This window comes from Podospora pseudocomata, chromosome 5, assembly GCF_035222375.1.
Source record: "Podospora pseudocomata strain CBS 415.72m chromosome 5, whole genome shotgun sequence".
In the NCBI taxonomy this organism is placed as follows: Eukaryota; Fungi; Ascomycota; class Sordariomycetes; order Sordariales; family Podosporaceae; genus Podospora; species Podospora pseudocomata.
Window position 1 is genome coordinate 4,394,123 of NC_085889.1, and position 20,677 is coordinate 4,414,799.

Here is a 20,677-nt window from a genome sequence, read left to right on the forward strand (position 1 = left end):
AGCGTAGAATCGCTGTGAGTGATAGTCAGGAACGTGCTATGTAAAGTACCTAAGTCATAGTCTCTATCCCAAGACTCTCTCATATGTACCCATCACTGTCATGAACCTTCTCGGAGTCAAACATTTAGTCGCGGCAGTAGTCAACCTCAGATTCCATTACATTCGGATCCCTGAGCTACGCCTTATCTTTCACCCAACCTCATCTCCGAGACTTAATACGAACATGGAATCCCGAAGGCATCGTGAACCACTTTGTCTCCAGCGTCCACTCTCGCTCGGGGTTCAGTAGCTCAAACTGTGTGTATGTAGACTCAGCATAGAGCTCGCAGAAAGTGTAAGAATGTCATGTTCACTTACCTCGTATCGTTGCAACAACGAGGGGATGATCTTGTACACCTCAAAGTATGAAAGATTCTTGCCCAAACACACGCGGTGACCGGCTCCGAACTGACGGAGTTAATCTCAAATAATCGCATTACAGAGTGGATGAGGGAAGGAACGCACTGTCAACAGCGAGTTATACATAGTCCTCTTTTTATCCTCACCGCACATCCAACGCTCGGGTCGCCAGACGTCAGGGTCATCTCCGTAGAGGCCTACTTCTCGGTGGACTGCCCATGGATTCTTGTGGGTAGTACAGGGTTAACAAGGTGTAATCATATGCTCGCTGAGACAGCCTTACCATAGAGACTCTCGTTCCTGGTGGAATAAAGTACCCATCAACCTCCAAACCGCTTTGAGGCACAATACGCTCCAAGGGAAACCCAATCGGCGGATGTAAGCGCGACGCCTCTTTCACGCAAGCATCGAGATATGGCAACCGTTGTGACTCTTTCCATGTCACCAACTTGGAGATACGTCCTTCCTGTGCGGCACTGTCAATCTCCTTTTGCAAGGTAGCCAGCGTTTTGGGGTTCTTGAGAAGATGATACAGCACCACGCTTGCCATGATGCTGGTGGTGTCACCGCCTGCTTGGATGTTGGAGTTTGTCCACGTGGGGAGGGCACTTATGGTCGTAAGTTTTGGATATCTGGCTGACTTTAATGCAAGTACTCACAGTTCAGGAAGAGTAGGATTTTTCGCAGCCTCACGGATGAAAGCGGAGAGGTAGTCCTTCTGGTTGATGTTTTCACGCTCTTCCTCTGTCAACGCAAGCCGCTCCTGGATTCGTGCCGCGCCGAACTCGGCGAGAGGATTCCTCTTGGCAGAGACTGGAATGAGCGGGTTGTCCTTCCAGAACTTGTCCAGCCATGGTGTCTGAGTGTTCTTGTATCGTCGTTAGTGCTCGTAGAGACAAGTACGATCTCACTGTCATAGGGTAAATATGAACTCACCGCGGCCACATCTCGGAAATATTTCCAGTTATTCTCAATGACACCCTCGATATCACCACCCTTTTCAAGGAACCCCAATCGTCTTGAAAAGGTAACCTCGCCCATGATGTCAAACGTGAAGAGTTGCAGCCAGTCTGAGAGATTAAACTCCCGCCCCTTGTCAGTAAACAACTCATCGAGCCTGGAAAAGAAATACTCGATGGTGGAGACGACCAGCGGTTCAAACCTCGTCAGGTTTGCGATGGAGTAGAGGTTAGCAACTGGTCTTCTCATGCGCCTGTGAAGGTCCTCGTCGCGGGTCGCAAAGACATCGGGAATCTTGGCGCCTTTCATACGGGGTAATATCGAGTCGTAGAACTCGGACTGGGATATGCCGGATGAGAATTAGAGCCGTTGAAGCGGTAGACAAGACCGTACCTTCAGGAACTTGGCCTTGAAACCATAAATCTTATCAACGGCATCCGGCTGAGAGATGAGCACGGCATTGGGACCAACCCGGACGACGGTGCCATAGCGACGATGCAGATCAGTATGCTTCTGATGGACATCTCCCGCCGCAACCCATGATCGGCGGACAAAGTCGGTGAATGCGGCGGATGCCGGGCCGGGTATGTGACTGAGCCTGGAATAGGTGTGCAGTAACCGGAGGATGACAGCACCCGCACCAACGGCAAGGAGGATACTGCTCAGGTTCGCGGTTCGATCAGTAAAACCCTTTAAGACATCCATGATGAACGTTTTGGTAGGTAGGGACAACGCAAATTCGCTGCATGTGTGCAGATTAGTAGAGACTCTGCTCCGCTCCGACAGCTCATTGCTGGCTTATACCCCCATCATGATGGAATAGCCCCTCATCATTACTCGGGTCCTCCCTCAACCAACTCGGGTTCTCACCACAACAGCTTACAACAATGCTCTTCAACATCAGCCTACCCACGCCATCCATGGTGTTATCAATATCGAGGCAATACTGAAGCGAAAATGGCAACCTTCAACCTCTCCTACACCGCCCCAATAAACCCCCCCGGCGCCTCCCCAGTCCTCACCCAGTCTCAAATCTGGGAGTGCATCAAGCGCAAAGTCCGACACGCAGAACATTTCGTGCCAGCAATCACCAAGACCGAGATCCTTTCCGAGTCCAAAGAAGGAGAAACAGTCGTCTCCCTCAAGCGACGCATAACATTTGCTCCCGGCGGCCACCCCGCCGGCGCCGAGAACGCCGTCGAAACATGCCACTTTTTCGAACCATGCCGTGTTGACTTTGTGGGCGCAGACGGAAGCGCAATCATCAACGCTGTGAGCCAGGGTCCTGGTGTTGAAGCTCAGGATTTGAACTACACTTATATTTTTGAGTGGCGACATCCCGAGTTGGAAGCGGGCAGTGAAGAGGCAGCGAAACAGAGGGAGGCTGATTGGGCGGTGAGTGCCTTCCTGGACGGGTTGTCTGTGATCAGAGGGTGCAGGTTTGCTAACATACATTGGCGGATAGACCACTCAGCTGGCTGTTAACGCGACCATTGCGACTATGAGACGCATGGTGAGCGAAGGGGTTGTGGGATGATGCCAAAGTGGTAACAGCGCATTTAGCCATTGGATATGTGCCGAGTTACTTTACTGCTACTTTCGTTATAATTCATTGGAACAAAAACCATAGTTGCGAATCTTGCCACACGGCTCAGGGGTTTAGATAGCGGGCTAATTTTGCGCCGTTGAGGACTGAAGTTCCAGGACGCCAGCCCTACACATAATCTTGGCAGAAACGGCACCGGAAAGACTGTTCCGGAGCTGTTGTGTTGCCCAACATGCACTCACTGTGTCTATAGGGCTGCTGTCTATAGGTGGGCGAGACAGAGCATCGGTTGTGTCTCACAGCAGACGTAAGTAAGAAAGCACACTGTGTGACGGGTCGATCCCGACAAGCTGTCTTCTGCTGAGTTACACTGTGGGGTAGATCATTTCCATGAAACCAACGTCCAGTCCGAAGAGATAAGCAAACAGCAATCAAGCTCAACATGGAGTCCGAGTCTGCATTGGAGCCAGGTTCCCTTGAAAAGCAGACTGAAAACACTCGTGTAGAAATGACCCCCATCTAGCCTCTTTCACGGATTGCCGTATATTGTTGACGCGGCCGGAAGTCGGAAGAGAGGGCCGTTCCATGGTTGAGGACGCTGAAGGATTCAACCTGCTGCGTTGTGGGTTACACAAAAGAGGCGGGGAACTGGTGGCGCTGATGCCGGTAATACAGTTATGTCCGGAGAGTGCTTCGTGTCTCAACACACCCTCTAGCGATGTAGCGGTTGACGCTGGGCGCCCGTGATGATGGAGAGTTGGAATCATAGGTAGGTATACATAAGGTACGGTCCGTAGAAGGGGGACAGCAGTGGGAGAACCGAATGCTGAAAAAGTCAGTTCAACACCCGAACCAAAGAATTGCTACTACTTTTGAGAGATGATGTGATCAGAGTGTTGAGGCCAGCGTGGGGGTTGTAGGGTAAATGATGGGCCACGCTGACTGTGAATGGCTACATTTACGAGAAACACGATGAAAATCCATACGTGGCGGCCTCGCTTCAGCCCCCCAACTGAGACTGCATGCACACCTGGGTGTGAGTCGGTTCCGTCGAGATGCCAGCAACTCGGGTCCTCGGCGAAAGTCAGGGGAATCCCGTGTGGAAAGGTTGGGACACGAGGCTCAGAAAAGGAATAATCGAGGTTGATTACGGGACCAACCCCGATCCCAGATAGTGGCCATGATATTGCACCCATGCTGCAAGGTGCAAGCGTGTAAGCTCTGCAGCAAACGATGGCCAATCGGTTTGTCTTATCAGCCGCGCCAAGTCAGCAATAGGCATGCCGCCGATGCTGTTTGGTGAGTAAGGTGGCCAAGGGAGTATTGGAAAGACCAGGACCAGAGCAGGGGATCATGACCGGAAGACAGATGTCGAGTGAGGGGAACTTGCGGCTCTTCGAGAAAGGCCGTTGAGAGGTGCCGATGAGAGGATCAGGTGACGGCTTGCCTCCCCGCTTCCCATTCTGAAACCTGATGTCCAATATCTAACCCCGCACTGTCGAGGTAGAGCTCTTGCATTGTGCAAAGAGACGACGGTCTCGGAATAGATCCTACGAAGCAGGTGACGTCGCACCCAGATCCCCAAGTCGCTGCACACGCCCCATTGGGGGGTGACAAGCGTTAAAGATTCTAGCCGGCCACCGAGACCTTACAGATGTCTGCAGCGACGGAGGGGTATCATCGCTATAACATTGTCTTCATCTTTCTTCTCTCTCTTTTGTAGACTGGACAGCGCTGGACAATTCCTGTTCGTTTCAAACATCGACGGGCATATCGAGGTTCAACCCTTGACACATCAATCCCATGTCGGGCCAGGTTTCTAGGCGGGAACGAAGGTGGTGGACGAAGGACGAAGACGACATTCTCAGAGATTGGGCCAAGGTGCAAAGTACCAACCCCTTCCACCACAAGCCTCGGTGAAGTATTTGTGTGAATCTCGCTGACTTGGTGGGCAAAAGTCGATACACACGGCGCTGTCAAAAACTGGAATGAGGTGGCAGCTTTGCTGCCTGACAGGACGAACAAGGATTGCCGTAAGCGATGGCACAAGGTACGAGTCGATATCAAGAGAGGAGCGTGGACCCCCGACGAGGATAGGAAGCTACGACAGGCTGTGGCGCAGGCTGGATTAAAGTCAGTGTGCCCCTTGATACACTAACATGTATCTTGTCACCTGACTTGTCATTAACTGGGAGCAGATGGTCAGCAGTGTCCAAGATGATGCAAACGCGGAACGCCGACCGTAAGTCGTTCCATACCTATCTGTCAAGCTGTTGGTTCCGAAATATCTGACGAGAGATGATTGCATCCTACGGGCAGAATGCGCCAAAAGATGGCAACACGTGCTCGGGCCGGACCACAGACATGATGCCTGGACCCCTGAAGAGGATAGAATACTACAGAAAGCAGTTGCAAAATATGGCAACAACTGGAAGCAGATTGGACTGTTGGAGCTGCCAGATCGCTCAACCCATGATATCAGAAATCGGTAAGCACGAACCAACAAGACCACCGGCCGCCCCCATCCCCCCCCCCCGGTTCCCAGTTGGCGCTAATAGATCCTTGGGTGCAGTAGCGTCGCCTTAAATCGACGGAAACGTCGGTCCAGGGCCCCATCGAATGACGACCCTTCCACTTCAACGCAATATCTCTCGGACGACAACGCAGACGACAACAGTTCGGGCGGCGAAGAATCCGACTTGAGCTCCGATGATGCCGAATTAGCCAACTTCAACGAGGACCAACACATGATGATGGAAGTCGACGCCGCCCCGGCCCCACCAACACCCACACTGTCGGAAACCTTGGCAGATGCGTCCATCTTTTCCAACTGGGAAATGGCCAGCCCGGCAACAATGTTGACGCAGGTGCGACCGCTGGATGCAGACTCCCATCCGTGGCTTTGGTTCTCGACTGAATCAAGCTCCTCGGGACAAACTCCCGATCAGCACCTCTCGCCGGAAAACCTGAGCCTGGCGTTTGAGAGTGGCCAGGACATGGGTCACTTGATGGGTGGCCGGGAGATTCAAGTTGCTCCTCAAATTTCCCAAAACGAGAACCCTCAGAGTTCTGCTCCAGCAACGCAGCAGCCACCCCAACAAGACTACCGAGGACAGGCTGAAGCACCTGGAAGTGTCACTGTTCTCCTGAGGCAAGCTGACTCGCAGCTCGCACAGCAGGTTATTGGCAATCTGTTAAACCTCAATGCAGACGTAGTAATCCGTCTGCTCAAAGATTGATGGCTGTGCTCCACATTGTTGACTTGGCCAGTCAGGGGCATATTCAGGGGTATTTTCTATGCATGGACCGAAGTGGTCGTGGTCTTCATTTTAATGTACATCGACGGGCCTGTCTCTTAGCATATATGGAATGTTTGGTCAAATACGAATCATGTAGTAGCCTACTGCTCTATCATGTAATATCTTTGTTCTGGAGTTAACATTGACCGAGTTGAATGACGTTAACAAGGTTGCTCACAATTACCACTGTTTTCTGTTAGCAGACCCGAGTTGTTGGCACGCGCGACTCGGGTCTCACTCTTGAACGAGACAGAATATTTTGCAATGTCACTTAAAGTCTAATCTTGACTGCAAAACCACTCCTCACTGAGACCAAGGCCACAAGACACTCCAAAAGAGGCCGTTCCGATGCGTGCTTTCATTCCTCCGAGGGTGACTCTTGAGGCTGACCGACAAGATGCCATACGTTCTCTCTCCGACATTGTCGAGTTCCACGCCGAAAAGAATCCCGACTACTTGTTTTGTATTCAAGCTGAAAAGAAACCAGGTCTTGATGGGCACTCTTTGAACCGTGTGACTTATACCACCCTGAAGTGGGCTATTACGAACTGCTACCAATGGCTGGAAGCACATTTGTCTCATCTTCAACTACGTACTCGGCGGGGGCAAGGTGATGCTGATGGATCACAAGGACCGATAGTCCTACTGATGGAGAGCGATCTCGGTCTGGCCGTCTACATCCTGGCTCTTATGAGATTGGGCATACCGGCGGTTCTGCTCTCAACAAGGCTCAGCGCGACCGCAATTCACCATCTCATCGGGCGCACTGGAGCCACAACAGTCATTGCCTCACAGCGTCTCCGTTCGATGCTAGACGAGCCAGCCCCGGCGGTCGATACCAAGCTCCAGAACGGTGAACCCCAAAACAAAGGCCTTCAGGTCTTTACCGCCGCCGGGTACCAAACTTTCCTGAACGACCTGGACTCCCCTCTGGAGACCAATGTGTCGGTGCAGACCACCAATCCAGCGCTAATTCTGCACTCATCCGGCACATCTGGACTCCCAAAACCAATCTACTGCACCCACGCCCACTTCCTCGCTTTCTCTCAATGTCACGAGTTTGAAACGGCAGAACAACGCCAAGGTCTAACCGTCTCGTCATCGCCCTTCTTTCACGTAAGCGCCTCCCCCTTCAGGTTCACAACACAGCCGCGCAGTTACCTAACCACCATCATAGGGCTTCGGCCTAGTACCAATGTGCCTCTCCCTCGGCATCGGCAAAACCTTCTGCATCCCCCCCTCCTCTGAACTCCCCACCGGCTCCTCCATCGTCCAGCTCCTCCAAGCCTCCAGCTCCAAAGCCCTGCTGACTGTCCCTTCACTTCTCGAAGACATCGCCTCCCTCCCAGACAACAAAGGAGTGACCGCCCTCCAACAACTCGATTTTGTCGCCTTTGGAGGCGGCCTCCCGAAGCCTTCTATTGGCCAACGTCTTGATGCAGCAGGTGTAAGACTCATCAACCACTACGGCGCGACCGAGACAGGACCCCTAACCCCGTTTTTTGTCCCGCCTGCTGGACATGACTGGCGGTTTATTCGGCTGAGAAGGGATATTGACCACGCAATGGAGGTGGAGCTGATGCCAACGACAACAGATGGTGAATTTTCCGGTCGGGCGTATAAACTCAGCATGCGGCCATTTGGCTGGACAGAACGCTTCGAACTACAAGACTTGCTCCTCGCTCGGGAGGGTTTCCCTGGGGAGTTTCGTATCGCGGGACGAACAGACGATCTGATTTGTCTTGCTACCGGGGAGAAGGTCCGCCCGACGATGCTGGAGACTATTCTCCAACAGCATGACAAAGTCAAGACTGCCGTTGCGTTTGGGGATGCGCAGTTCGAGATTGGGGTTATTGTTGAGACGACAACGAGGGAGGTGGATGACGGGGATGAGCTGAGGGAGGAGATATGGCCTCTGGTGGAGGAGGCAGGGAGGCAGATGGATGCCCATGCGAGGGTTTCTTCCCCGGCGGCGATTTTGTTTGTTGGTTCTGGGGCTCTGCCGAGGTCGGATAAGGGGACTGTGTTGAGGAGGGAGGTGAATCGGGTTTTTGAGAGGGAGATTGCGGGCGTGTATAGGTGTATTGATGCTATGGCCAGTGCGCCGGCGTTTGATCTTTCTTCGCCGCGGGAAAGCGTCAGGGGTTTTGTCAAAGCGGTGATGGCGTTTAGGGGGGGGTATTGGTCGGATGAGGATGACTTTTTCGAGCTTGGGATGGATAGCTTGCAGGCTACGAGGTTGCGGAGACTGTTGGTTGCTTCGCTGAGAGCGGCCGCACAAGAAGGTAGAAATCGGGAGGTGGATGTTAGGAGCGTGGCTGACGATGTTGTCTATCGCAATCCTTCTGTCAGTCGGCTTGCTGAGGCCATTTTAACGCAAAACACATTTCAGAATGGACTGTCGAGCTTGGGTCACCTGGAGCAAATTGCGGACAGGTACTCCAACGTGACTTCAGAAACCATTGCGCAACGGGCAGTCGTGGTCATGACCGGCAGCACTGGAAGTCTTGGGTCGTTTATTCTGGCACAACTTGTCAAAGTCCCGACAGTGGCCGGGGTTATCGCTCTCATCAGACCCTCAGCCGAACCAGCGCAGGAAAGGCAGAAGAATGCCTTGAAAGCCCGAAACATCGAGCTGTCCGACTCAGAGTGGTCAAAAATACAGATCTACGGGGCAGACGTGGGGGCGCCCTTTCTTGACCTGGACAGTGGCGTGTACCAGCAAATCGCATCCAAAGCCACACATGTGGTGCACGCTGCCTGGCCAATGAACTTCAACATGTCCCTCCAGTCTTTTGGTTCCGCCTTTCGAGCTCTGCAGAACTTGATACAGCTAACTTCCGAGTCTCACCGACTCCAGCCATCGAAGAGACCTCGATTTCTATTCATTTCATCCATATCCACAGTCGGGAATTATCCCTCTCTTCACGGAGAGCGTCTTGTGCCAGAAGAGGCTGTCAGTGGCCAAAACTGCGCTCTTGAACTGGGGTACGCAGAAGCGAAGTTGGTATGTGAGAAGATAGTCGAGCGAGCAGCGCGCGATTACCCCCAGATCCAGATAGCTTTTGCGCGTGTGGGCCAAATCGCCGGCTCTCGGAGTGGATATTGGAACGTGGATGAACATTTTGTTGCGCTTGTCGCCTCGTCGTGCAAAATCCGCCTCATTCCAGATCTTCAAGGGGTGAGTAGAAATGGAACGTGCCTTGGTGAAAGTGGCCTTGCTAACGAGATGCTCAGACTCTTTCTTGGCTGCCAGTCGATGCTACTGCAGCCGCGGTAGTCGATATTTTGCTCAACGATCAGCCACCGGAGCTTGTCTACCACTTGGAGAACCCAGTACGGCAAAGCTGGCATGAAATGATCACCCTCTTGTCCAGTGAGTTGGGGTTCGCTTCTACACAACTGGTGTCGTTTGAGGAATGGGTGGAAGCTGTCATGTCAGCGCCAGATAAGGGTAACCCTGCGAAGAAACTGTCGCGTTTTCTGGAGAATGAGTTTCGCAAGATGTCGTGCGGAGGGATAATCTTAGACACCGTCTTGGCTCGGAAGGCTTCACCTACATTGAGAGGATTAGGGCCAGTTGAGACTGACCAGGTGCGGTTGTATATCAAGTACTGGAAGCATAGCGGTGTGCTGGGTTGATGATAGGGTACATACGGGGATTATTTGCTCCAGAAACTCACACCAAAGCATTGCTATGAAATGTGACGTGGGATCATGTACGTATCAAGCGAGGCAATCCGATAGCAAGTGTGTAAGCTACCTAAAGTGGGTTGCTGTTACGTAATTCTTGAATGACAACAGCTTGGTTACCTACACAACTGGTAGACGGCCCGAGGTCCGAGGTCTTTGATACCTAAATCATGATTTAGTGGACCAGGCCCATGATAGCCTTCGTCACTGGGTGCCTCGTGAGCGATAGGCGCCTTTTGGGTAGCCGACAGATACGAGAACGCCGCCATCATGGATGCTATCTTAGGTTCCTACCTACATACCGGCGAAATGATAGGATATCTTGCGGCAATTACCTTGAATCATCTTACAGGTCTTTGATAGAATGCTACTTTGTGCCTGTAGAGGCTGCTGGGACCCGAGCTGGGTCTGATGAGCGAGGTGACCTGCACTGGGATTACCGCTTTGAGGAGAAACTCTAACCCTACAATCCAACAACGGTATTCAACTTCCTCAGTAATGAAAAGTTTCTTGATAGCAGCTGACCAAACTCGACATAGAGCTTGTTATTCGAATATAGCATTTCTTGCGAGAAACCATGTTTGCATACTAGTGGTTATCGGTCACACTGCCTTATTTGCGCTGGACTAAGCTCCCCCGAAGATACGTGTCAAGACTGCGTGGTGACATCCCTTCAAGCACGGACCCGAGTTGACACCCCTGAGGTCAAGGTCGATCCAGGCTGTTCTTGTCCTTATGGGAACGTTGAGTTGCTGTCTTGATAGCGGTTGATATCTTAAGGAATAGTAAGCTTCTGGTGCTCAACTTGATCGCAGCAACTAAAACCTCCATTCAACACGAGGAGTCACTCAGCAAATTGGCTGACAAGACCTACACATCCACCTCACATCGGAACCTTGGCTCAACGCCACCAACCACAGACATGGCCGCAACATCAGTTTACAGCGCCACCAACGATATCGAAGATGCACCGGCCAATGCGATTGCCGTCATCGGTATGGGCTGCAAGTTTCCAGGGGCAGAGTCAGTGGAGGAATACTGGAAGCTACTAGATTCTGGCTTGTCCATGGTTACCGAGGCGCCGACCGGACGCTTTCCCACCAGAGACCACAGACGCAGCACAGAAAAGTCTGTTTTCCTGGGCAACTTCCTCAGCGACATCGAACATTTCGACAACCGGTTCTTCAAAAAGTCAAGCCGAGAGGCAGCATCAATGGACCCACAACAGAGACTTCTTCTCGAAGTCGCTTACCAAGCCTTGGAGTCGTCTGGCTACTTTGGCCCACGAGAGAAGGACACCGAGGTCGGCTGTTTTGTGGGGGTGTGCGCCTCGGACTACAACGACAACGTTGCCAGCCATCCACCCAACGCCTTTTCTACCCTTGGTACTCTGCGGGCATTCCTGACGGGAAAGATCAGCCACTTCTTTGGCTTCTCTGGCCCGTCGGTCACGTTCGATACCGCATGCTCGTCATCGGCTGTTGCCATCGATGCCGCCTGCAAAGCCATCATTCACGGCGACTGCACGAGTGCCATTGCTGGTGGTGTCTCCATTTTTACAAGCCCGCATTTCTACCAAAACCTCGCCGCTGCGTCCTTCCTCAGCCAGACGGGTGCCACCAAGTCCTTCGATGCCGGGGCGGACGGCTATTGCCGCGGGGAAGGTGTTGGCCTAGTCGTCCTCAAGAGTCTGCCAAAAGCCTTGGCGGACGGAGACACCATTCTTGGCACAATTCTGTCCACTTCTGTCAAGCAAAGCAGCAATGTCGTGCCTATCACAGTGCCCTACAGCCCCTCACAGGCAGCGCTCTATCATAGGGTGCTCAAGATGGCCGGAGTGAGCCCTGATGATGTTTCCTACCTCGAGGCACATGGAACAGGCACGCCTATCGGTGATCCCCAGGAATTCCAGGGCATCAAGGAAGTCTTTCAAAGCCAGACACGGACAGGGCCTCTGTACTTTGCTTCGGTCAAGGGCAATATCGGCCACACAGAGGGGGCATCCGGAGTTGCCGGCCTGATCAAGGTCCTCCTCATGATGCAGAAGAGAGCCATTGTCCGACAGGCAAGCTATTCCCGGTTGAATCCCAAGATACAGCTCGATACCAGCCAATTTCGGATTCCGACAGAGACGGTTCCGTGGAAATCCGACGTCCTGATCGCTTGTATTAACAATTATGGGGCGGCGGGTAGTATTGCCGCCATGGTCGTCAAGGAAGCAACCGGACCAAGTCCTGTCACGGGAAACAAGTCGTCGGCAGCCCTTTCCAAACACCCACTGCTGGTATCCGCAAACAGCGCAAAGAGTCTGGGGGAAAACTGTGCCAAACTGCGACAGTATCTCTCCTCTTTCAACGCCTCGTCAAGTGCCAATGTCCTTGCCGACATGGCCTACAACCTCAGCGACCACCAGGACCGATCACTGCCAAACATGTTCATAACAGCGGTATCAAGCATGTCAGAACTGGACGATCAACTACGCATTGCAGCCTCCACCCCAGACTCTCAGCTGTGCCGTCTAAACCCTTCTCCAAAGCCGGTCGTGCTCATCTTCGGTGGTCAGACAAGTCGCTTCATCGGGTTAAGCAAGAGCGTCTACACCGGCTCAGCCTTGCTACGCAAATACCTGGACCAGTGTGACAAGGTTCTCAAAGGGCTTGGTCACGGAGGAATCTACCCGGCTATTTTTGACTCGACGCCCATTGATGACGTGGTGCAGTTACAGACCATGCAGTTCGCCTTGCATTATGCCTGCGCCCAATCTTGGATCGCATGTGGCCTGAAAGTCGACTGCGTCGTGGGTCATTCCTTTGGCCAGCTCGTCGCCTTGACTGTGGCTGGTGTATTTTCGCTCCAGGACGGACTCAAACTTGTTCATGGCCGGGCTGTCCTGATGCGTGACAACTGGGGTTCGGAGAGGGGCACCATGATCGCGCTCGACGCCGACCATGGCAATACCATGGGACTGATCTCATCAGTGAGAAAGACAATGCCCTATTCTGGGCTCGAGGTGGCCTGCTACAATGGACCTCGGAGCCATGTCCTGGTGGGTTCTTCCACTGAGGTGGAGGCTGTGATCGAAGTTATCAAGAAGTCAACAGCGGTCAAGTACAAGGTCCTGAATGTTACTCACGGATTTCACTCCCGCTTTTGCGACCCTATCATCCCCGGTCTTGAGGCGTTGGCAGCGTCTTTGACATACAACACACCCAAGATCAGGATCGAGACGACCTCAGATCGAGAGACATGGGCTGCCGCCACACCCAAGTTGATCGCCGACCACACGAGGACGCCAGTGTACTTTGAAGATGCCATCAAGCGGATAGAGGCCAGATATGGGTCTTGCACCTGGGTTGAGGCTGGCTCGAACTCATCCGTTACGAGCATTGCCCGTCGATCACTGTCAGATGCTGAGAGCCGAGACCATCTCTTCTGCCCCGTCAATCTCAGCCGGGAAGATGCCCTTGGCGCCCTGGCTGATACCGTCACGAACTTGTGGAAGAATGGAAACCAAGTGCAATTTTGGCCATTTCATCGCATTCATCAAGCAGATTATCTGCCGTTGAACCTACCGCCATATCAGTTCGAAAAGGTCCGACATTGGCTGGACTTCAACTTTGTCGTAGAACAGCCGAAGCCAGTGCAGGCGCAAGATCAGATCACCGAGACAGCGCCAGTGGTCGAGCCTGAGCCAGTCTTGATCACCTTCTCGGGATTTGACGTCACTCACGCCACGCAACGTTGCGCCGTCTTCACCATCGATCCACGCAGTCAGGAATGGCGGACGCTCGTTAGTGGACATGCCGTCCTCCAGCAACCGTTATGTCCAGCTCCGTTGTATGTCGAGCTTGTCTTGCAGGCTGCCAAGATGACTGCTGAAGCAGAAGGGATATCGGCGCTTACGTTTGGGCAGCTGGAGGGCCTTGAGATAACATCTTCGTTGGGCACGAGTGATGAGAAGATTATCAAGCTTGTCTTGGCCCCTTCGGACGGAGAAAGGTTCAGATGGGACTTTTCGTTCCACTCACAGCCGCGGGGCGTCAACACTTCCGCAAAGCCAGCCACCCATGCCGTGGGCAGTGTCAAAATCATCACCACCCAAGACGACAGCACAACATCTGAACTAGATCGAATCTCAAGGCTCATCAGGCACCGCGACTTTGATGAGGTAACCACTCGGCTTGACGGCGAGGCTGTTCAGGGTTCACTGGTCTACAAGGTTTTCTCCAGAGTTGTGCAGTATCATGACTTTTACAAGGGTGTGCGTCAAGTTGCCGGCCACAATGGAGCGGTGGTGGCTCAGGTCGAGCTGCCAGCGGAGCAACCCCCTGTCACACAAGGACTTCTGTCGAACCCAGTCGCAGTCGACAACTTCCTTCAAGTCCCGGGGCTCTACGCCAACTGTCTTGGCCCATGTCCAGCGAATGAGGTATTTGTTTGCACCCAGGTGGACCGACTCTATCTCTCGCGAGACTTTGAGGGTACAGCCAACAAGACTTGGAAGGTTTGCGCCACATCTACGGCAACATCCGACAGGGAGAGCGTCAATGATGTGTTGGTGTTTGAGCAGGAGTCAGGCAAGCTTGTTTTTGTCGCCTTTGGGGCGCATTTCAGCCGAGTTCGCATCACGTCGCTGTCAAAGGCGCTTTCGCGGGCAAATCAAGGACAGACCACGGCTTCTGTCGGTACCAATGGCATCACCAACGGCATCACTCGGCCCGCTTCTCCACCTTTTGTGGCGCCACCTAGCAATAGACAAGACCCTGTCAGTCCACATGACACTCTCCAACAACATCCAGTTGTTGCCACTCCTGGCCCGCCGAAGCGTCCTGCTGGCCCAGGCATCGAGCAGGAGTTGCGGGAGCTGCTCACCAAGGTCACCGATGTGCCAGCCGATCAGTTCAAGGGAGATGTTACACTTGCCGATCTTGGTATTGACTCGCTGGTAACCACAGAGATAGTGTCCGAGGTGGACCAGGTCTTTGGTATTTCTATCCCTCAAGACCAACTGCAAGACCTCCAAACCTTCGCCTCCCTGTCCGCATACCTCGCTGGCCGTCTGGGTCGGGAACTGCAAGACACTCCCACAGTCGTTCAAACCACGGCTTCCAGCGAGCAGCGCCAGACACAGCCAAGTGCTTCGTCCTTGCAGGCGGCTCCCACAGCCCCCGAGCGTGGGAGGCCAAGGGACTCTGAGAATTTGCTTCCAAAGCTCGCCAGCCTTTTAGCCAGCCATCTTGAGTGCTCTCCCGCTGACTTTGAACGGTCCACGAACCTGGCAGATCGAGGTCTTGATTCTCTGCTCTGCATCGAACTCATGAGCGACATTGAAAAGACATTCGGTGTGTCAGTCGACCTGGCACAGCTCACATCGGAGAGCACCTTTGGAGACCTCGCCGGCATGTTCGTCAAGGTCACTGGCCGTGATGTGTCCCCATCAGATACAACAAACTCAACCATCACCACAACACCGACACCACCAACACCTAGCTTTGAGCCAAGAATCATCCCCCATGATCCCTCAGTCAAAATCCCACCACGCCCAGTTCCCACAAACACAGACCGCAGGTTTCAGGCCGCTCCCGATGCGTTTGAATCCATCAAGGACCAGTTCAGTGACCTCGCCGACGCATACCATCTGACCGACTTTTACAAAAACGTCTACCCCAAGAACGCACGTCTCGTCCTTGCTTACACAGTCGAAGCATTCGCGGATCTTGGTATTGATCTCAGCAGTTTGCCCACTGGTGAGGAGATTCCACCCCTGCCCAGCCTCCCCAGACATCACCACCTGCGAGATGTCCTTTATGAAGTCCTACGGGACGGAAAAATCGCAGATTACAATGGCAAGACCTACGTCCGCTCCGACGAGCCCATCGACAAAGTCCGCTCAAGCCAGCTGTTCAACGAACTTGTCCAGGAGTTTCCTCAACACGCCAAGGAGCACATGCTGCTGAACCTCTGCGGCGCAGAGCTGGGGAAGCTGATTAGCGGAGCCAAAGAGCCACTCACTGTTCTTTTCGGATCCAAGAAGAACCGCGATATCCTTGAGGACGTCTACAGTACCAGTCCCATGTACGTCATCATGTCACAGCTGCTCACGCGCTTTCTTGAAAAGGCTCTGAGCGGCGCCTCACCCGGCCCAGATGGTGTATTCCGAATCATTGAGCTCGGCGCTGGAACAGGATCAACCACCAAATGGGTTGTCGACCGGCTTGTGCGGTGTGGCATCCCAGTCGAGTACACTTTCACCGATATCTCGCCCTCGCTCGTCTCTGAAGGGAAGCGCAAGTTTGCCAAGTACAACTGCATGAGATACGCCACCATCAACATCGAAAAGGAGCCCCCGACTCAGTACCACGGCCAGTTCGACATTGTCCTCTCCACCAACTGCATCCACGCCACCTCCAACCTGCGCCGCTCTCTCACCCACATCGACAAGCTTCTCCGACCCCATGGCTTCGTCTCGCTTGTCGAGTTCACAAGCCGCATGTTCTGGTTCGACCTGGTGTTTGGCCTCCTCGAAGGCTGGTGGCTCTTCGACGACGGCAGACCCTATGTCCTCGCCAGCCCCGAGTTCTGGGAAAAGTCCATGCGCTCAAGCGGCTTCCAACACGTTTCCTGGACAGGCGGCACAACCAAAGAGTCCGAGATCGTCCGCGTCATCACCGGCTTCAAGCAACCAGTCGACAACCCCGCCTTCTACCGCAGCACGCCACAAGAAACCACCGGCGAAGTCGAAACCCTCGTCTTCACCCATGTGACAGACAAGAACCTCCCCCTCCGCGCAGACATCTACCACCCAACCCCACAACAAGCCGCCGCCCAAAAAGACTGGACTGTAGGTGCGCCACTCTCAAACCCACCACCACTACCACCCCTCCCCACCACCTCACTAACATCCCCCCCTACCCAGCCCTGATAATCCACGGCGGCGGCCACGTAATGCTCTCCCGTAAAGATATCCGGCCCCGCCAAATCCACCACCTTCTCTCACACGGCCTTCTCCCAATCTCAGTCGACTACCGCCTCTGCCCCGAAACAACCCTCCTCACCGGCCCCCTCCCCGACATCCTCACCGCCCACACCTGGGCCCGTACCTCCCTCCCCACCCTCAAACTCCTCAAATCCTCCATAACCATCAACCCAACCCACACAGCAGCAATAGGCTACTCAACCGGCGGCCTCCTAGCCATGTCCCTGTCCTGGACCTCCCCCCACCCCCCCTCCGCAATCCTCTCATTCTACTCCCCAACAAACTACCAATCCCCCTTCTGGCAAACCCCCAACATCCCCTCCCACTCCCATCCATACACCACCACCCCCTTCAACCTCCTCGACTGCGTCCAACCAAACCCAATAACCTCCTACAACATCCCCCCTAATCTCCTAGCAGCAGGAGGGTGGATGACCCCCTCCGACGCGCGCAGCCGTCTAATCCTTCACATGAACTGGCACGCCCAAACCCTGCCCGTCTTATTCCGCGGTCTACCCCCCGCCGGAACCCCCCACCCAGAGAGCTACACCTCCATGCCGCAGCCAGCAGAAGAGGAAATAATCAAAGCGAGCCCCTACGCACAGGTTATAAGGGGTAACTACAAGTCCCCTACGCATATCGTTTTCGGGACAAAGGACGATCTGATACCCTGGCAGCAGGCCGAGGAGACGGTCAAGGCAATGAGGGAGCATGGGGTGGATGTGGGCTTCACGCTGGGGGAGGGGGAGCCGCACTTGTTTGACATGTACAGAGACCCGGATGGCAAGAGGTGGGGGTACGTGCTGGAGGGGTACAGGTTTCTGTTGGAACGGGTGGGGAGGTTGTGAGGAATGGGAGGGAGGGAGGGAGGGAGTAGGCACCTCTCCAGAACCAGAGGCGTTTGATAAAACCTTTTCGAAGGCATGTAAGCTTGGTGGAACGATGCAAGATATAGGCCAACTTCCTGTCCGATTCACATTCGTTAAAACAAAGTGCAACGCTGGCTGATGCTTTTCCAACAACGAACACCATCAAACCATGCTCACAAATCCACCACCCTGGAGGAATCGTATCTGTTGCTCCTTCAAATCAGCCCAATTCCTCAATTCCTGCTCTTCATCTTCCAACAAAGGAGGCGGTAACATCCCACTCAGCTGGCCAAAGTGATCAAAATGCAGATTATGTGCGTGTTGCGGGTTGATTGTCGGCGCAGCCCTCTCCAATCTCATCAAGATATCCACAAACTTGCTTAGTGGCTCCTCAGCCTTTTGCGCAACAGGACCCTTCCGATCCGGGGCGCAGTTCAGCAGAGTTGATGCGACTTGGCGAATCTTGTTGATGAGACTGCTTCCGTTGGGCTCCATGTTACGTTGTGTGATAGAAGTGAGGACCGTCAGCAGATTCTGCACGATTAGCTCCCGCTCAGCAAACATCTGTGCATCAATGGGATCCTGCTGCTGAGCAGCTGCGTGGAGGGCGGCGGCGGCGACGGACTTAGAGACCGCATCTGACCCAAGAGCGCCATCAGTTCCGTTACCATTGACAGCGTTCTCGGCAGCATATGCCTGTGCCTGTGCGGCTTGGGCAGCTTGGACTCGTGCTTGTTCGCGGTGATTGTCGCGGAGGTTGAGGTAGCGCTCAACATAGTAGGAACGCGTCGCCAGCTGAGAGGCATATATATTCGCTTTCTGAATCTCGTACTGCAAACGCCTCGTCTCGGTATCTTGCGAACTCGCCTGTGTCTGGACGGGAAGATAGTCGGGTGGTAGGTAGACATAAGTATTTCCTGTGTCGTAGTATGTTGCAGCATTCGGCAAATCCATGCCGGATAGGCTGCTCCCGTCGTTCGTATGTTGGCCAAGATTGATGGTCAGCTCTGGCGGTAAGTGATCCATGACCTGCTTGACAGCCCCCAGACAGTCATCCAGCATCGATCTTTGATCATGAAAGCCCAGCGAGGATATCCCGTAAGACAGTTCAATGCTGACCAGACCGTTCATGGTCATGTAGATTTTGATGCCCTGGATGAAGCCCGTCATTAGGGACACGACGCCTTCCGGTTGTACAAGGATTTGATGTGGAAGAATGTATTGATCGTCGACCTCGGCAGGGAACTCGGGATATGGTTCGGCCGGGGTAGGTGGTGGAAAGATGATTTCACTATGAGGCGCGCCGATCTGTACCATGGATCTAACACCGACAAACATGCACCAAAAGATGCGCTTGCCCAGCTGGTCTTCAACGTGGTTGAACGATGGCCCTCGATAGGTAACCCCAAACATGTGCGACCCCGTTTCTCGCGGTTTGTGATAACCCATCTCGCGGATAAAGTCCATGGTTTGGCTCATGAACCGCCGGCAGACTTTCCATTGCATGGTGTACCCCGCTGCCAGACCGAGAAAATAGCTAGTCGCAGCATCGTAGACGGTGATATCATCCTTGTAAGGAAAGGCCGAACCACGAGCTTCGGTTGCGACGACACGACATCTTTCGATGAAGTTGATGGCTTTGGGAAACATGGCCAGCCCGTTAGGATGGTGTTTGAGATGCAGTCGAGCAGCACGTGGGAACGAGGCCACTAGACACCCAATCATGCTGGCAAGCAGGGCGAGGAACTCTCGGCTTGTCCTGTCCTCGCGTCTCATGAAAGAGTTTCGAAACGTGGGCTCGTGGGGGAAAGGCGCTAGCGGGTGTATATACCTGAAGAAATCGTCCACAAGAGGGACCAGCACCTCAAATGGGGCTATGAGCTCAGCGGACCACACAGGCTGCGCACCATGGAGTCCAGCAATGGATATCAGAGTCTCGGCGGCATTGTGCGGTCCTGGGCTCAGATTCGGCTCGAGGCGGGGCTGCTTTGCGGCTTTGGCAGCTTCAGCGTGTTTGTTTGGTGGCCCTCGGCGTTTCATGGTGCGGTTGAACGTGCAGTCGACACCAAGGTCGCGACATGGGCGGCATGGCTGCGTCTCATCGCACTGGATAGAAGAGAACTGGTCAGTCGGGAAGCACATAGAGACACTTGGACGAAGAGAATGTACAACCTTAACCTTGCGCTGACTACACATGTCACAGGCTCGGCGCAAGCGGGTAGCTTTCGAGGCGGCGCCTGGAGGGGTTGCAGAACCGCTTTGGGGTACTGGGGGCTGACCTGGTGGGAGCCCGGCCGGTGGATGGTATGGCAAGCCATCAGGATGCGGAACATAATGTGAGGCTGGAGAAGATGCGGGTTGTGCGAGGGCTAAGGGGGTGGATGGCGGTGGGGGCCCTGCGACGGAATCTTGAAGGGCCTGTAAGCTGTGATGGGCAACAGCAGAGGCAGCAGCATCGGCGGTATATTGGGGATGTGGTTGAGGCCGGGTCGCGAGGTCGTCGGAGTCGTTGTGGGCAACAGGTTGTGATGGTGCGGACGTGTCGTTGGTGGGGACCTGGGCGTCGGTGGTGTTGTTGGAGGGCGGTGGTGGATAGTTGGATGACATGATAATGATAAGCTTCAGTGACGTCTGATAATCGCACAATATAACTGGCCCGGCGCACTTTTACGGCTTCACTCCGGGTGATTCTGCCACTGGCGATTTTTCGGCGAAGGTCCGGGAGAATCGCGGATCTTTTTTTGCGCCAAAGCAAACCACAACATCCACAGGGGCCTGAGAGGTCACGTGGCTACCCGGAGCTGCCTTATCGGTTATCATAAGCCTATCAATCCCACCATCCTATCGCCATAGCCCACACAGTGCACGGCCCTTTTGCATTCTGAGTCCAATTTGCAAGGGCGCCCGGACCACCCGAAGCACCAGTATATATTGG

The 20,677-nt window shown here is 53.9% G+C and overlaps 6 protein-coding genes across 6 annotated transcripts; 4 read left to right on the forward strand and 2 right to left on the reverse strand.

The window, feature by feature from the left end:
- Positions 1-10: 10 nt before the first annotated feature.
- Positions 11-4,311, reverse strand: QC762_511030 (uncharacterized protein). The gene is made up of 7 exons (XM_062891500.1): positions 1,753-4,311; positions 1,336-1,698; positions 1,059-1,267; positions 683-1,007; positions 505-624; positions 358-447; positions 11-295 (listed from the first exon to the last, which is right to left on the reverse strand). The coding sequence occupies exons 1-7, from the start codon at positions 2,062-2,064 to the stop codon at positions 200-202; spliced, it is 1,515 nt and encodes a 504-aa protein (XP_062742859.1). The 5' UTR covers positions 2,065-4,311; the 3' UTR covers positions 11-199.
- On the forward strand, positions 2,082-2,987 carry QC762_511020 (uncharacterized protein). Its single transcript, XM_062891499.1, has 2 exons — positions 2,082-2,754; positions 2,825-2,987. Exons 1-2 carry the CDS (start codon positions 2,317-2,319, stop codon positions 2,894-2,896), a joined length of 510 nt encoding a protein of 169 aa, XP_062742860.1. The 5' UTR covers positions 2,082-2,316; the 3' UTR covers positions 2,897-2,987.
- Positions 4,312-4,325: 14 nt separating the features above from the next.
- Positions 4,326-6,144, forward strand: QC762_511015 (uncharacterized protein; the record flags this gene model as incomplete). The annotated part of the gene is made up of 5 exons (XM_062891498.1): positions 4,326-4,793; positions 4,864-5,038; positions 5,104-5,147; positions 5,225-5,393; positions 5,478-6,144. The coding sequence occupies exons 1-5, from the start codon at positions 4,709-4,711 to the stop codon at positions 6,142-6,144; spliced, it is 1,140 nt and encodes a 379-aa protein (XP_062742861.1). The 5' UTR covers positions 4,326-4,708.
- A 408-nt stretch (positions 6,145-6,552) lies between these two features.
- QC762_511010 (putative NRPS-like protein biosynthetic cluster) lies at positions 6,553-9,991 on the forward strand (the record flags this gene model as incomplete). Its single annotated transcript, XM_062891497.1, has 4 exons — positions 6,553-7,320; positions 7,382-9,385; positions 9,442-9,738; positions 9,974-9,991. 4 exons carry the CDS (start codon positions 6,553-6,555, stop codon positions 9,989-9,991), a joined length of 3,087 nt encoding a protein of 1,028 aa, XP_062742862.1.
- An 828-nt stretch (positions 9,992-10,819) lies between these two features.
- QC762_511000 (Type I Iterative PKS) lies at positions 10,820-17,721 on the forward strand (the record flags this gene model as incomplete). Its single annotated transcript, XM_062891496.1, has 2 exons — positions 10,820-16,742; positions 16,814-17,721. The coding sequence occupies 2 exons, from the start codon at positions 10,820-10,822 to the stop codon at positions 17,719-17,721; spliced, it is 6,831 nt and encodes a 2,276-aa protein (XP_062742863.1).
- Positions 17,722-20,447, reverse strand: QC762_510990 (uncharacterized protein). Its single transcript, XM_062891495.1, has 2 exons — positions 19,915-20,447; positions 17,722-19,848 (listed from the first exon to the last, which is right to left on the reverse strand). The coding sequence occupies exons 1-2, from the start codon at positions 20,347-20,349 to the stop codon at positions 17,905-17,907; spliced, it is 2,379 nt and encodes a 792-aa protein (XP_062742864.1). The 5' UTR covers positions 20,350-20,447; the 3' UTR covers positions 17,722-17,904.
- Between the last annotated feature and the right edge of the window lie 230 nt (positions 20,448-20,677).